General features: G+C 34.0%; 1 protein-coding gene across 1 annotated transcript; it reads right to left on the bottom strand.

Annotated features, from left to right (window-relative positions):
* Positions 1–1,137: 1,137 nt before the first annotated feature.
* LOC137405064 (protein FAM200C-like) lies at positions 1,138–6,234 on the bottom strand. Its single transcript, XM_068091289.1, has 2 exons — positions 6,150–6,234; positions 1,138–2,294 (listed from the first exon to the last, which is right to left on the bottom strand). Exons 1-2 carry the CDS (start codon positions 6,232–6,234, stop codon positions 1,138–1,140), a joined length of 1,242 nt encoding a protein of 413 aa, XP_067947390.1.
* Between the last annotated feature and the right edge of the window lie 8,164 nt (positions 6,235–14,398).

The following is a 14,398-nucleotide window of genomic DNA, read 5'->3' as shown; positions in this document are numbered from 1 at the left end:
CTATTTAATTGTTAGTCTTGTTGGAGCTACGTATGCTTTGTGAAAGTTGCAAGGAATTTTACAGCATATCACCTTTTATAATTCTGTTCCCATTTGTATCTAACAATGATAGCAAATACTGTAGTATTATTAGTGTTTACCACAAAAATACAAAAAGATAGTATAAACATTCTATAAAACGACGTTAATAAGTAAAATCCTATAAAATTAATCATATGGAGTAACAATCAAAATAAAGTATTTTTACTAAACTATATTCAGAGCTGACAGTTTTCATCACATTTACACTATTTCAATACTCTTGAATTCATATACATTGTTATTATAAAGGCTGTCAATGTAGATATATCTTATGCACATAGAAAGGTGAGCTTTATGCTTTTAAGTAAGACAGGTTTTAAAAGGAACAATAGTCTTAAGAATAATTGGAAATTAAGGTATATGAAGCCGACATCAATATTAGCATCTTTACCCTATAAATATGGTTTGAAGACTTATAGTTAATACAAATAGATATACTTCTAACTGTCATATCTCTCATGATTATTATACAGGGGAGATAAGTTCTAAAGTTCCTAGTCAAGCGGATTGTAAAAAAAAACAATAGCCTTTAGGTGTTGATGCATCTAGACCAGAGGTTCTTAACCTTTTTTGCCCAATTCTCCCTTTTCCAAACCTAAAGACAGAAATTTCCCCCTCCCCAACTCCTTCAAATAATGCACTGCAACTAGATAGTGAACTTTATTTACATATATAGCTTATATACATATATATACATGTATATATGCCTTTATTACAGTCATATTTACATGGAATACTAAAAATGAGTGTATATTGAAATTCAATATATCTATCATTGTAAGACAGTCAGCAGACTAGTGCGATTTCTGTGTTTGTTTGGAGCTGACCAGAATTTTGATATTAGGACTTGTTGTAGATAGGGCACACCGTAGGTCAGCTTCTACTTCCAGACAATTTCTAGATTTGCTCTTTATGGTTAGCATTGCTGAAAATGCTGACTCGCAAAGATATGTGAAAGCAAATGGTATGAGCATCTTGAAAGCGGCCAGGCTTATATTGGGATACAATCTTTGGGCCTGAACCAAAAAGTGCTCAATTGATAGCTCCTTGAAATCATCATTTAATGCAGAGTTGTTTGTCAGCTCTAAAAAACTCCTCCTGAAGCTGTTCCGGAATCTCGTGGACATTGCGCCTGAAACGGTCTCGGGTCAGGCTCATCAATTGCTCTGTCCTAGGATCTACCTTTGGAAAATATTTCTCAAACTCTGCTATCAAGCTGTTCAAATAATGCTTTATGTTGGTTAGCAAAAAAGCGGAAGGAGCTTTCTTGTCAACTAATGAATGCAGAACTGGAAATGAAACTCTTACATTCCCAGTAGCCAGTCTTTCTACCCAGAGTTTGAGCTTGTCCTTGAATGCAATGATACTATCAGTTACATTCAACACATTTCTGTCTCTACCTTGCATCTTTGTGTTCACTTTAGTGATTGAACCAAATATGTCAACCAGGTAAGCAAGACACTGATGGAAGCCTTCCACCTGCGTTGAAGCCAGTAGTTTGGGTTTGTTATGAGTTTTCAAGAACTCATTGACCTCTTCTCGTAGATTGAAGAAACGCAGAAGCATGTTACTCTTTGATAACCATCGAACTTCGGTGTGGAACAATAGTGATGAGTGCACAGCATCTATATCATCACATAATTTGTGGAAGAGAAGTGTTTGCAAAGCAGAGCCTTTGATAAAGTTTACTACTTTAATCACTAAAGAAAGGTGTTCCAGCAATCCTTCGGGAAGAGTTTTGGCTGCTCGCGCTTGTCTGTGAATGCAGCAATGGGTACTCACCACTAAATGATTCTTTTCTTTTACCAACTGTGCAAATCCAGCATGACAGCCAAACATGGCTGGATCACCATCAGTGCAAACTCCAATTTGTTTGCCCCAGTTCAGATGTTCTTTGCTGAAGAAGTCGGACACCAGGTTTATAACATCAGCAGCTGTGGTGGTCTCTGTTAGGAGACTGCAGAACATAAATTTTTCCTCAATTGTTTCTCTGTGTACATAGCTTGCAAACACCATCAGCTGTGAAATGCTAGCAACATCAGTGGACTCATCATGTTGAATGGCGAACATGGGAGAAGACATGATCTTTTCAATTACTTGCCTCTTTATGTTCCCAGACATATCATCGATCCTCGACTTTACTGTGCTGTCTGAGAGGGATAAATCAGCTATCTTTTGAGCGGCGGTGTCTCCGACAATAATCTTAGTACACTCTAATAGACGAGTTTTAACTAATGTTTCACCAATGGTGGTTGGCTTCTTATTTTTGGTGATACGGTAAGACAGAGCATAGGATGCCTCGGTAATGACCTGTGTCTGGATATAAAAGCTGCCAATGGAATCCAGTTTTGCCCGTTTGAGTTATCTCTCTTTAGCTTCAAAGAACGGCTTTGATTTATCCATGTGTTCTGCATGTTTATTTCTTAAGTGTTGCTTGAGCTGATGTGGCTTCATGGAGTCGTTAGCGAGCACTTTCATGCACAAAACACATTGTGGTACTTCGATGCGGCTTTTAATCATACAAGTGAATCCATAATTAAGGTAAGAATCGTATTTTTGTCTTTGACATTTCTAACATCTACAATATGGGATATGCAATCAAAATATTTGAATACGTTCAATATCTACATGAGCAAAAAATCCTGCATATGTTAGGCTATAGAGCAAATTTTCAAAATGTTATAGGTTTATGCAAACCAAATCGGTAACTGAACAATTAATACTGCGGGTATGTATATGCATGTAGTGTAGCAATCCTTACCTTTTCCTCAGTTTTAGATCTAGGCTTTGTTGAAACTATTGAAATTCATTCTCTCCTCGCTGCCCTTTATGTAAGAAAAATTTGTGCCACAGAAATCCCCTTTGGCAAACTGCCAAATTCTCCCCCTAAAATCTCAAAATTCCCCCTGGAAGGAATTCTCCCCTGGTTAAGAACCACTGATCTAGACACTGATGGCTGCCGTATTTTCTAATAAAGTTACTCCATATACTAACTAGTCTTTCGTAGGTAAAGTCACAAATGTTCTTCAAGTAGTTTTCCAAACAACATTTTATGTGTTTAGTATCTTGTTTGTATCCTAGCTGTAACTTCTGATTGCTAAAGGCATTTTCTATGTTACAAATAATATGACTAAAACTTGCAAGTTCCTCTTTTTTACTATTTACTCAGACATTTCAGCACAGTCAGATTTTTACTGAGTCAGTACACAAGGTTACAGCATACAGTGTTTTACTGAGTCAGTACACAAGGTTACATCATACAGTGTTTTACTGAGTCAGTACACAAGGTTACAGCATACAGTGATTTACTGAGTCAGTACACAAGGTTACAGCATACAGTGTTTTACTGAGTCAGTACACAAGGTTACAGCATACAGAGTTTTACTGAGTCAGTACACAAGGTTACAGCATACAGTGTTTTACTGAGTCAGTACACAAGGTTACAGCACACAGTGTTTTACTGAGTCAGTAAACAAGATTACAGCATACAGTGTTTTACTGAGTCAGTACACAAGGTTACAGCATACAGTGTTTTACTGAGTCAGTACACAAGGTTACAGCATACAGAGTTTTACTGAGTCAGTACACAAGGTTACAGCATACAGTGTTTTACTGAGTCAGTACACAAGGTTACAGCACACAGTGTTTTACTGAGTCAGTAAACAAGATTACAGCATACAGTGTTTTACTGAGTCAGTACACAAGGTTACAGCATACAGTGTTTTACTGAGTCAGTACACAAGGTTACAGCATACAGAGTTTCACTGAGTCAGTAAACAAGTTTACAGCATACAGAGTTTTACTGAGTCAGTACACAAGGTTACAGCATACAGTGTTTTACTGAGTCAGTACACAAGGTTACAGCACACAGTGTTTTACTGAGTCAGTAAACAAGATTACAGCATACAGTGTTTTACTGAGTCAGTACACAAGGTTACAGCATACAGTGTTTTACTGAGTCAGTACACAAGGTTACAGCATACAGAGTTTCACTGAGTCAGTAAACAAGTTTACAGCATACAGTGTTTTACTTAGTCAGTACACAAGGTTACAGCACACAGTGTTTTACTGAGTCAGTAAACAAGATTACAGCATACAGTGTTTTACTGAGTCAGTACACAAGGTTACAGCATACAGTGTTTTACTGAGTCAGTACACAAGGTTACAGCATACAGTGTTTTACTGAGTCAGTACACAAGGTTACAGCATACAGAGTTTCACTGAGTCAGTAAACAAGTTTACAGCATACAGTGTTTTACTGAGTCAGTACACAAGGTTACAGCACACAGTGTTTTACTGAGTCAGTAAACAAGATTACAGCATACAGTGTTTTACTGAGTCAGTACACAAGGTTACAGCATACAGTGTTTTACTGAGTCAGTACACAAGGTTAAAGCATACAATGTTTTACTGAGTCAGCACACAAGGTTACAGCACACAGTTCATAGTATTTTTACTATTTTACAGTTCACCAGCTTTTTGCGACCTTTGTACTTTACATTTGTGCTCTGTCTGTGAAAATGCAAATTGATTTTCCCGCCACCGTCTGTCCATTTTTCAAATGGCCTTGAGTTCATTATCAGACAAAGATGTAATTTTGTTTTGTTTCCAAGTTGTCTTTAGATGTATTTTGTGTTTTTTTAAATGCTTTAAAATAGTTGCCAGTCCTATCAGTAACTAAATTTAGTATCAAAATCTAGTTGTTTTCAACTAAATACAACTAATATTGATGGCATTGAAAGATAAGAGCGTTTTATAAAAAAATAGTGCTCAACACTAAAGTGGGTTACTTTTTGAACAATCTTACCAACTGTTAAAAATGACTGGATGATTTGGAGAACCAAAAATTAAATAATAAAAAATTCAGAAATAATACTTTCTCTTAAATCATACATGTAGATTGACCAAAGAGTGTCATAATGAGCCACCCAACCTCATTGGAGAAAACTGTTAAAGATGAACTTGCAGAAAACCTGCAAATTTTATCACAAAGAATCAGTATTTTTTATAGTTTGCAATTGTTTTGGATGACCGAGTTGATATGAATTCTAGGATGTTTTACGATTAAAATTGATAAAACTTGATCACAATTAAAACTTCCCGATTAGGCAAAGCTGCAATTATTATATTTATAGTTGCAAAGAGACCAACAGAAAAGAGACGAGTATTGCTACAACTAGAACACAATAGCCAATATCAACTATAGCGACTTCAGCTACTATTGATGTCATTTCACACATTTTTTTTAAGCTTTTAACTGCAACAAAGTTTTGATGATTTCAATCTTGAAACATTCTGACAATCCAATCACCTCAAGCATCAATCACAATTACAGATTATGAAAAACAGCAATAATTTTTGAAAAAATTTACTGAGATTTATGTAAGTTAATTTTTAAAAAATTTTAAAATTTGAAATAACAATGAATACTTTTTAATTTTATTTAATAATGAATACTAAAAAAATCTACCCTTATGATGCCATCTACTGTAAAATTATAAGCCAGCAGCAGCTAGCTGTACTTTCAACCTTTCTGTATTCAGAATATCAAGTAAGTCTCTTAGCTGTTTGACACTAACCATGCAAGCGGGTACTTCTGCAAATTTTTATCAAAGCCAAATGATGAATCTGTAATTAGCAATTTTAAGCCTTTTTTATTGTCTGAGCGTGCATAAACTCAGCTTCTATACAGACATTAAGATTTCTCCAATTTCTATAAGGTTACTCACTGTAACTTACTTTTGGAGATTTTGTAATCGTTTTGTCAGTTATTTATGTTAAATTTAGATTATATAACAGCATCAACCATCAATAATAAGGCTGAATTCTAAATTTTAGTATTAAGATGCTCACATTGTGCGTTATATGACGGAGTATTCACCAATTTAAAACTAACTATCTTAGATAACTTTCTCAAATTACTTGTCAAAGATGACATTTGTGCGTTTGTTTTATTAGGTTAACGAAACAGGGGATAAAATTGTTATGGTAACCACATACACCAGTTGGTTAACGACTGAATCAGGAGAAATTATAAAAAGAACAATTAAAAACAATCAAACACTTACCTGCTGGCATGAACATGTAACGGATAACAGATGTTGACACTGCTATTCCCACTAATAACCTTTGCAACTCTTTTGAAGAGGACATTGCTAAATGCTACAATTAGAATTTTCACTACTGTTTAGCTAAAAACTAAATTTCTTAGTGTCAATTGTTGGGTGTGAAAGAAACAGTCCAATCTAATTCAGTATCCCATCTGAATGCTTTATCAACAGGCTATTAAGGTGACTGACCTAAATTTTTGCTTGCTTACATGCACTAGTGATAGGCATCCTTGCATGTCAAAGTATTGGAGTTGTGTAAATGACCTGATGGAATGCCATATAGCTAGTGAACTTAAGGAGTTGTCAGCACTCATATAATAGCGCAATAAATTATTTGTTTTTAGTGAGTTTTTGGGTTTTTAATAAAGTACTTTAACAAGTATTTTACCCAGGTCTTTAAAAGAATTGTTTACATTCATTAAGCTGAATTTTATACACATGTTAAAAACCTGTCAATATATTTTAATTCATAAATAATATTATTGGTGACAAAGGAATCTGATTAATGTACAATTGAATAACTAAAATATCATCTTGTTTTTTGATGGTTTATAGCAATTTTTTTAAAACATAACAATTTATAATGTGCTGTGCACCAAATAAACACATTTCATAGCATTGTTGTGATAAAAAAAACTATATTGGGCACCAAAGGGTGTGCATAAATCAGCACTAGTCAAACAATAATATAATTGATATTTTACTTATCTCAATAAACATGCGTATATTATGTATTTTCTAGGAGATGATGCTTTTGATTCAGTTGCTGTGATAGAATAAGCTGACTTGATAGCTTGTAGAAGCTCCATTTTAAGTAAGTTTGTTTTTGGTTGTCTTCTTAAAAAACCTTGTCATGTAATTAGAGCTATCCATATTTGTTTTGCACAAGAAGGTCGTTATTTGGAGAGTATCAACATTTTTAGTCTCTCATTAAAAAAACTCTAAGCAACACCGTGGTAAAGATGGTTTTCTTACAGAAAACCTGTTGAAACAGTTATTTGTAGAGCTAAGAACCAAATTAAAAACAACAGTCAGTCAAACAGTTTTTTTCAATCTAAAGTGGTAAATCCTTTTGTTTTTAAAAGTAATTTAGTTTGCTCAAGTTATGTTCCTTTTGAAGTAATTTACAGTATGATGCATGAAAATTCTTTGAACCTAACTTTTTATTATTCAAGTGTGAATAAAAATAAAACAGGTAACCAAAAACATTTTTAAATAATAAATATAATACTTGTTTCCCAGGTTTCTTTAAAAAATAATATGGCCATAAGTTTCAGAGTTAATTATGCAGAAGGACAAAACAGGATACTAGAAAATTTTGAGAGATTCATTTGGTTATATAGTATTTGAAATTAGTACGTTGGACGCCTAAAACGAGTAAATACGCTATTGAAAACAAATTTAAAGTACATGTTGATGGTTTGTATTTATTCCTAATTTCTCAATAGGAAGGAAACTGGTAGTCTGCTACATCAATATTAGTCACCACACTCGATAAAGTGAACTTTTGTAAAAGGAGCAGCATTCTGCAAAAGTTGACACTTCTAGACAACTATTGCTGCCATATTCTACACTAAAGCCATTCTATGAAACCCTGATTTTTAATGGGCAAGTCAGAGATGCATATCATAAATCTGTGACAGAAAGGGATACTAGTCTTGTTTCAGAAAGTGTTAGTAGAGTTTAGACTTGTGATCAAATGCTTCATTGCTTGATCAGTATTGCTTTATGCACACCTTTTGGCAGCACCACAGTGTAGAGCAGATAATGAAAAATTTCACTGGGTGCACAAGATTGTGCCTTAAATAATGTTTGTTGTTTAATCTTATCAATATCTTTACCAGTTCCATTCTTATTCAAAGTTATCAAAGTCCACCTTTAAATAATTCCCTCTCTTTACACACAAGTAAATCTAATTTAGCTTACTTGATCTATCTGTACTATTATTGTTATTATAACTATTATTAACATTGTTGTTACTGATTGATGTTTCTCAGATCTTGTTTGGTAGTATACCGGTATGCGGTAAGGTCTTTTTTCCTCAGATATCTAGTATTTTCCATAATATTCTTGTAGATCTTATCAAATCTTAACGGAGCAGAAAAATAATAATTTTTATTATTGCAAAAATTTTTCTTCACAGTCGTGTGGTGGTAGGTGACTGGTTTTAGTCCATTTTAAGTCCGGGTCTTAACAAAAGGCCAAAAGATCCAACATTTTCTTCAATTCCACTAAGAGACGACTTTCCTCAATATGTGAGCTGTTCCTAAGATGGTGGTCTTCCGTATAGTCTCAAAAGACATGTTCACTCCCACCTCTGCCAGGTATGCTATATGCCTCATTGATACTGTTCCAAGTGCACCAATTACTATTGGTATCACTTCGGTCTTCACCTTCCAGTCTGTTTATCTCGAACCCAAGCTCTTTGTATTTAGCACTCTTCTCATCTTCCTTCTGTACTACCCTTGTGTCTCCAGGTATTGCTATGTCTATGACCTGACACTGTTTGGTTTCTTTGTTTATTAGTATCAGGTCTGGTCCTCTAGCTTCAATAACTTTGTCTGTCTGCACATTGGTATTGAACTTTGGTATTCAAGCCAAGTGCACTATCGACTGCACCACTTGAATTATTATTATTACTATTATTATTACTATTGTTATAAAAGTTTTTCTTCACAGTCGTGTGGTGGTAGGTGACTAGTTGTTGTCCATGTTGAGCCCGGGTCTTAACAAAAGGCCAAAGGATCCAACATCTTCCTCAACGCCACTAAGAGAGGACCTTCCTCAAAATGTGAGCTGTTCCTAAAATCGCCGTCTTCTGTATAGTCTCAAAAGACATATTCACTCCCACCTCATTATTATTACTATTATTGCTGCTATTATTATTAGTCTTATCATTATTATCATTAATGCTCAAGAATAATAATCAAATGAAGCCATGATTAAGATGTAATGTTTCAATTTTAGCATCTTTAAAAGTATGCATTCTATTACATGTATATGAATGTATGCAAAACCAAATAAATTACTAGAGTGTCTGAGCACATCAAGAGCTAAACAAAAGCAGACAAAATGCCATATTGTTGAAATGAATCTAAATGTATCTGTATGTATCTGATCTAAAATTATTCGCTTTTAACTGTGCAACTAAATTATCTTTCTTTTGCAATATGCATCCTTATAAGAATGTTTGTGGCAACATCAACAAGTTGATGATAGCAGCTGTCCAACTGCGATGGTTTTATATTTTCATGTTTCACTATATTAATAAAATATGTCAAGTATACTTTCATCAGATTACATTTAGTAAAATTAAAAACTTCTTTTTACAATCAATATAATACTCCATTGTCTATAAATTCTGACAAGGAGTTATTCACCTATTACACAGTTTTTTTGTTCTTGATACAATCAAACTTGTCTAGATGTCAAACAGTCAGATACTATACATGTATATGCCTATGGTAAAACTTACATAAATAAATATTTAAAACCAGACCAGCCTGGGATGACCTAGAGCCAGTGTTTACAGAGTAAGTGATTTAGTCAACTAGTAAGCTGGCAGTTTCGTGCACTGTTAGCAATCATCCTCATGTGTAATCACAGTTATTTCTTGATCCTTCAAAGTAATCAAGTAGTGCAGTCGATAATGCACTTGCCTTAGATACCGAAGTTCGATTCCCATGTGAGATTATTTTTAAGTGAAGATAAAGATGAAAGTGCATTCATAATACACACATCTGTAAGCCATCTCTTTAGTACCAACAGCAATGTTCCTGCTTTGATATGTCCAAACGTAAATCAACAAAAATATATAATTGAGGTTCATAAAATCTCAAAACTTCTGTCTTTAAATCGCACATTGACAGCGTTGCCTTTTCTGCACACAAATTCTTATTAACTTATTTACAAACTTGTGTGAGTTAAATCTAAAAGGTAGTGTTAGTTTTCAACAGGCAAAAATAACTTTGGGAGAGGATTTTAAAAATTTTTGATGATTGAGCCAAATTGTGGATCAATCAAGTGCACCAACTGAATTGTTTCAGTTGGTGAGCATGCAGAGTTGGTGCTGATTATTCCTTTGATGACACACTGGATACTAAAGTACAAATAAGTCCAAGTCTATATCTATAAGGTTTATTCTGTGAAAAGCCCATAAATAAGACGATTCATAATGTAGTTTACATTTCATTTACTTGTAAACACTTGAGTGGATAGTTGACATACTGACTATCGTTCACCATATGATTCAAATACTCTATTGTTCCATAACTGCTATTGAGCAATAGAACAACCAAGCATTCATGTATCCTCTAAGATATGTGCAAGCTCAGTTGTTACACTGGTGGTAGGCTTACATGACATGATTACATGTTGACGCGAGCTTTAAAAATTAGCAGAATATATGTTATCTGTTTGTTAGTATGTTAATCTATATACAAATATACATTAATCAAATTTCATGATTTGTAGATTTGCTTAAAGTCATTTAGCAAATTCTAAGTTTGGAAACTGATCCGTGAAAACACTGGCTTCCCTTAGAATATTCAACAAATAGTGTATTACTTTTAATGATAATGATCAGGTTGAATGCTGATTGAAGATAGTAATATCAAAATCATTGCTCCAAGTTGTGTTAACTGTACAAAATTGTAAATAAGTTGAGTCTAGTTTGGTGTGTAATTGTTCATTGGTAAAATTACATAAAGGTTTAACTGTACCTTGTGATTATACAAAATGCATCTTTTAGTAATATTAAACTCATTTATCTTGTTTGATTATTATTATTATCATTATTATTAATATTATTATGCCTTACGTCAGTGCGAAAATAGTTTATCTCACTTAATGACTATGAAAGGAAACTTAATCATTTCCAGTCATAATTGAAAATGATTACACAGATGCCAAAAAATCGTACAGTACAAAATTAAATGCAAAGTACATCATACATGATGATAGGTAAATTTCACAGAATATCAGAATTAACTCGCTTCAATAAAAAACACGAAAAGAGATTTTGATGAAAATTTATAAATAATATTTAAAAGAAAATTGTTAACCTTCTGCTTCAATATCATCTAATGTTCTTGTCTAAACTTGTACAATCTAATTAAATATAGTTTGCAGCCATTTTTTTCAAATTCAGCTGTCTGAATGTTGCTCATCCAGCATCAGGAACTCTGTGCAAATTCAGGTTTATCTTGTTACATTTAGTCTGCTGCCTCAATTGTCAATCAGAACAATTACTAGATAAGGTTTATATAGCTGGCACCATTAATAGTATCTTTACTCTATAAATATGGTTTGAAGACTGTTATAGTTGATACAAATAGATATACTTCTAACTATCATATCTCTAACAACTCGAGTACAAGGGAGATAAGCTCTAGAGTTCCTTGCAAGGCAGGTTATAGAAGGAAAAATAGTCTTTAGATGCTGACACATCTAGACACTGATGGCTGCCGTATTCTTCACTAAAGTTGCTCTATATACTCTATGGTCTTTCATAGGCCAAGTCACAAATATGTTTCATAAAGTCTGTAACGGAGTTATGATAGTCTTATTAACCGAAGTTATAGATTTTAGGCTATGACCATCATAAAACAGGCATCTGAACCTTTCTTTGTCTCATCCGTTTTGCTTCACATCCATTTTGGTAGTACAGCAGTAAGGCAGCACAGCAATGTACCACAGACAATGCTCTGACAGTAAGTGGTACATCTTATACATAGTTCAACTCAAACTAACTTTTGTAACAGCCACAGTCATGAGCAAATGTATGGAGCCGCACTATGAATTGGCAGGAACTCAGAGTTCAATGTTCCATTCCAAATAGAACCAAGAGAACTATTTCAAATATAACAAAGTAAAGTATCCCTTTATTCTTCACAATCTCCTCTTTGAGATGGTGCCATTTTAAAGCATAATTACAAAATTTACTCCACTTGCGTAATCTCCTAAAGGGCATGGCACTCTCACTCAAATATGTTTAGTATTTAATAATAACAGGAAGTGAGTACATGGAATTGTCCTAATTCCATCTCTTGAAGTCATTGCAATTGTTTTGCAATCGTTTTGTACCTATGGATACAAAAATCAGCATGCTTGACATTCTGCACATTCTATGTACAATATTTTTATTAGTTACATCTTCACTATGAAAACTACTGCAGAACAGCGAGTAACAATTATTTTCCTTCATAAAGAAGGAATTTTTATGCAACGAATTGCCAAAAGAGTTGATTTTTCAAGAAAAAGAGTGTATGCTCATCAAAATCTTACTTTTAACATTTTTTAAAGCAAACAATCTTTCATTCTATAAACTCACATATTTATACATTTTAGTCTTTTGGTTCTACTTGCCATTGCAAGTGCTGTAAAGTTCAAAATTAAAAATATACAATAGTAGACAAATGCTCGGCACTGGACGAGTAATAAAAAACATCTTATAAACAGCAGCATGTAATGTAGTCATCATTAAGTTGACTAAAGAGCCAACAGCAGAATTAGCAAACTGGCTAATTTGAGTAACTTAAGCTAGTAATTTTAGCTTGTTTATACTGCTAAATGTGCTATAAAAACTGGCTTTTTATGCTTTATATTTATTCGGAATTGACCTCTGCCAACAATTTCATACCCTATTGTTCCAACGATTCAAAGTTGAACTTTATCGATTTGTCTAAAACTAGCTCTTTAAAACAGAACTTTTAAAATAGACTTACTTTGGGGTCACAGTCACTCTTCTATTCACTCTTTGTATGGTTGCTACATTAACTCAGCCAGAACACCTGATAAAGTTTTCTTTTTTTTTAAATAATAATATCTCTAAATATGGCAATAGATTTTTCATACAAAATCTTGTTTAGTACCTGTTCAACACCGGGCATTCACCTAGTCTTCACTATAATAAGTCCTTCCATCATTTGTCTGAAGCCAAGTTTACAGGTTAGGAGAAAACACTGGTTTGGCGGCAAAAAATTTGCTTGGAAAAACATTGCTTACACTTGGGGATTAAAACTCTCAACTTTCAGCTTTCAAGAGTGACACTCCACCACCTACAGCACATCACTCTATCACCTACAGTACATCACTCAAACGTCTTGCATTGTTTTGCGACGTATGTGCACATATCTATTCATTCTGCTTTGTTGGCACAACTGACTATCTTTCGCAGTGTGCTGGCCTGTCAGGGTACTAGCAGACATAATCAATTCAAAATAAGTAGATTTACAAGTTTGTTAAATTTGAAGTTTGTTTTCTAGCAAATATTATCTAATAAGTTTGTTAAATAATAAACCTTCTTGTACCTTTAAGTAAGCCTTGTAAAATATTCTATAGACTTTGCCTAATATCCCTTCAATACATAAAGAACGTGACTGCAAACTGAATATTTTTTATAAATCTTATAAATGAAATGTTCATATAATGCATGTGAGTTTTTTAACTCCGTGGTACGTCAGAGTTCTGTTTTGTACTATATAATATGGCTGCTGCCATTCAGTCTATAAGAGTTCCTCCAATGATGGTAGTAGCTGAAAGCGTCTGGCTCTTTAGCGATGTATTTGAGGTGATTCGCAAGCGCTTCTGGTGAGTAGAAGTTCTTAACATGTATAAAACTGTTGGGAGGAGCTATGGTGTAGTAGTCTTCAATTGAGAGACCACCTAAAGTTATGGGTATCATAGCATCATCTGATTCTAGAACTTTCCAAAACTTCTCTGTGATATAATCCTGGCAAAGGCTGTTTTCAAATGACAAATAAAACATGTACTCATCAAAGTTAGGTTCTTCATGGTGGTAAATGCTCCCATTTACAGAGTTTAATACCAAACTACAACTTTCAGCTTTTAATGTAAATACATCTATGGGAAAATGTTTAGATAACTCTATGACATACTCTTCTCGAGCGCTAAAAACATTGTGGTTGCTTTCCATGGTTTTGCAATGCGATACCATCCAGAGTGCTTTCATATCTGCCTTGTTACCAAAGTATCTTGGTTGTATAGGAGTTATCGGCACTATAATTGGTCTGAATATATGAAAACTTGCTTGTGTCTTCCTGTTAAATGTCACGCTGTAGTTGAGCATCCCGTCCCAATTTGGTTGAACAAATCGTTTCATTAGCTTACTCTGGGGCTCTTTAGATAAGAATACCCACAAGTCATTTGAACCTTTATGAGGGGCTTCTCAAAGAGTAACACTTCTC

The sequence above is a fragment of the Watersipora subatra genome, chromosome 9 (assembly GCF_963576615.1).
Source record: "Watersipora subatra chromosome 9, tzWatSuba1.1, whole genome shotgun sequence".
Taxonomy (NCBI): domain Eukaryota; kingdom Metazoa; phylum Bryozoa; class Gymnolaemata; order Cheilostomatida; family Watersiporidae; genus Watersipora; species Watersipora subatra.
The sequence above is the reverse complement of the archived record's forward strand: the minus strand, read 5'-3'. Positions and strand labels throughout refer to the sequence as shown.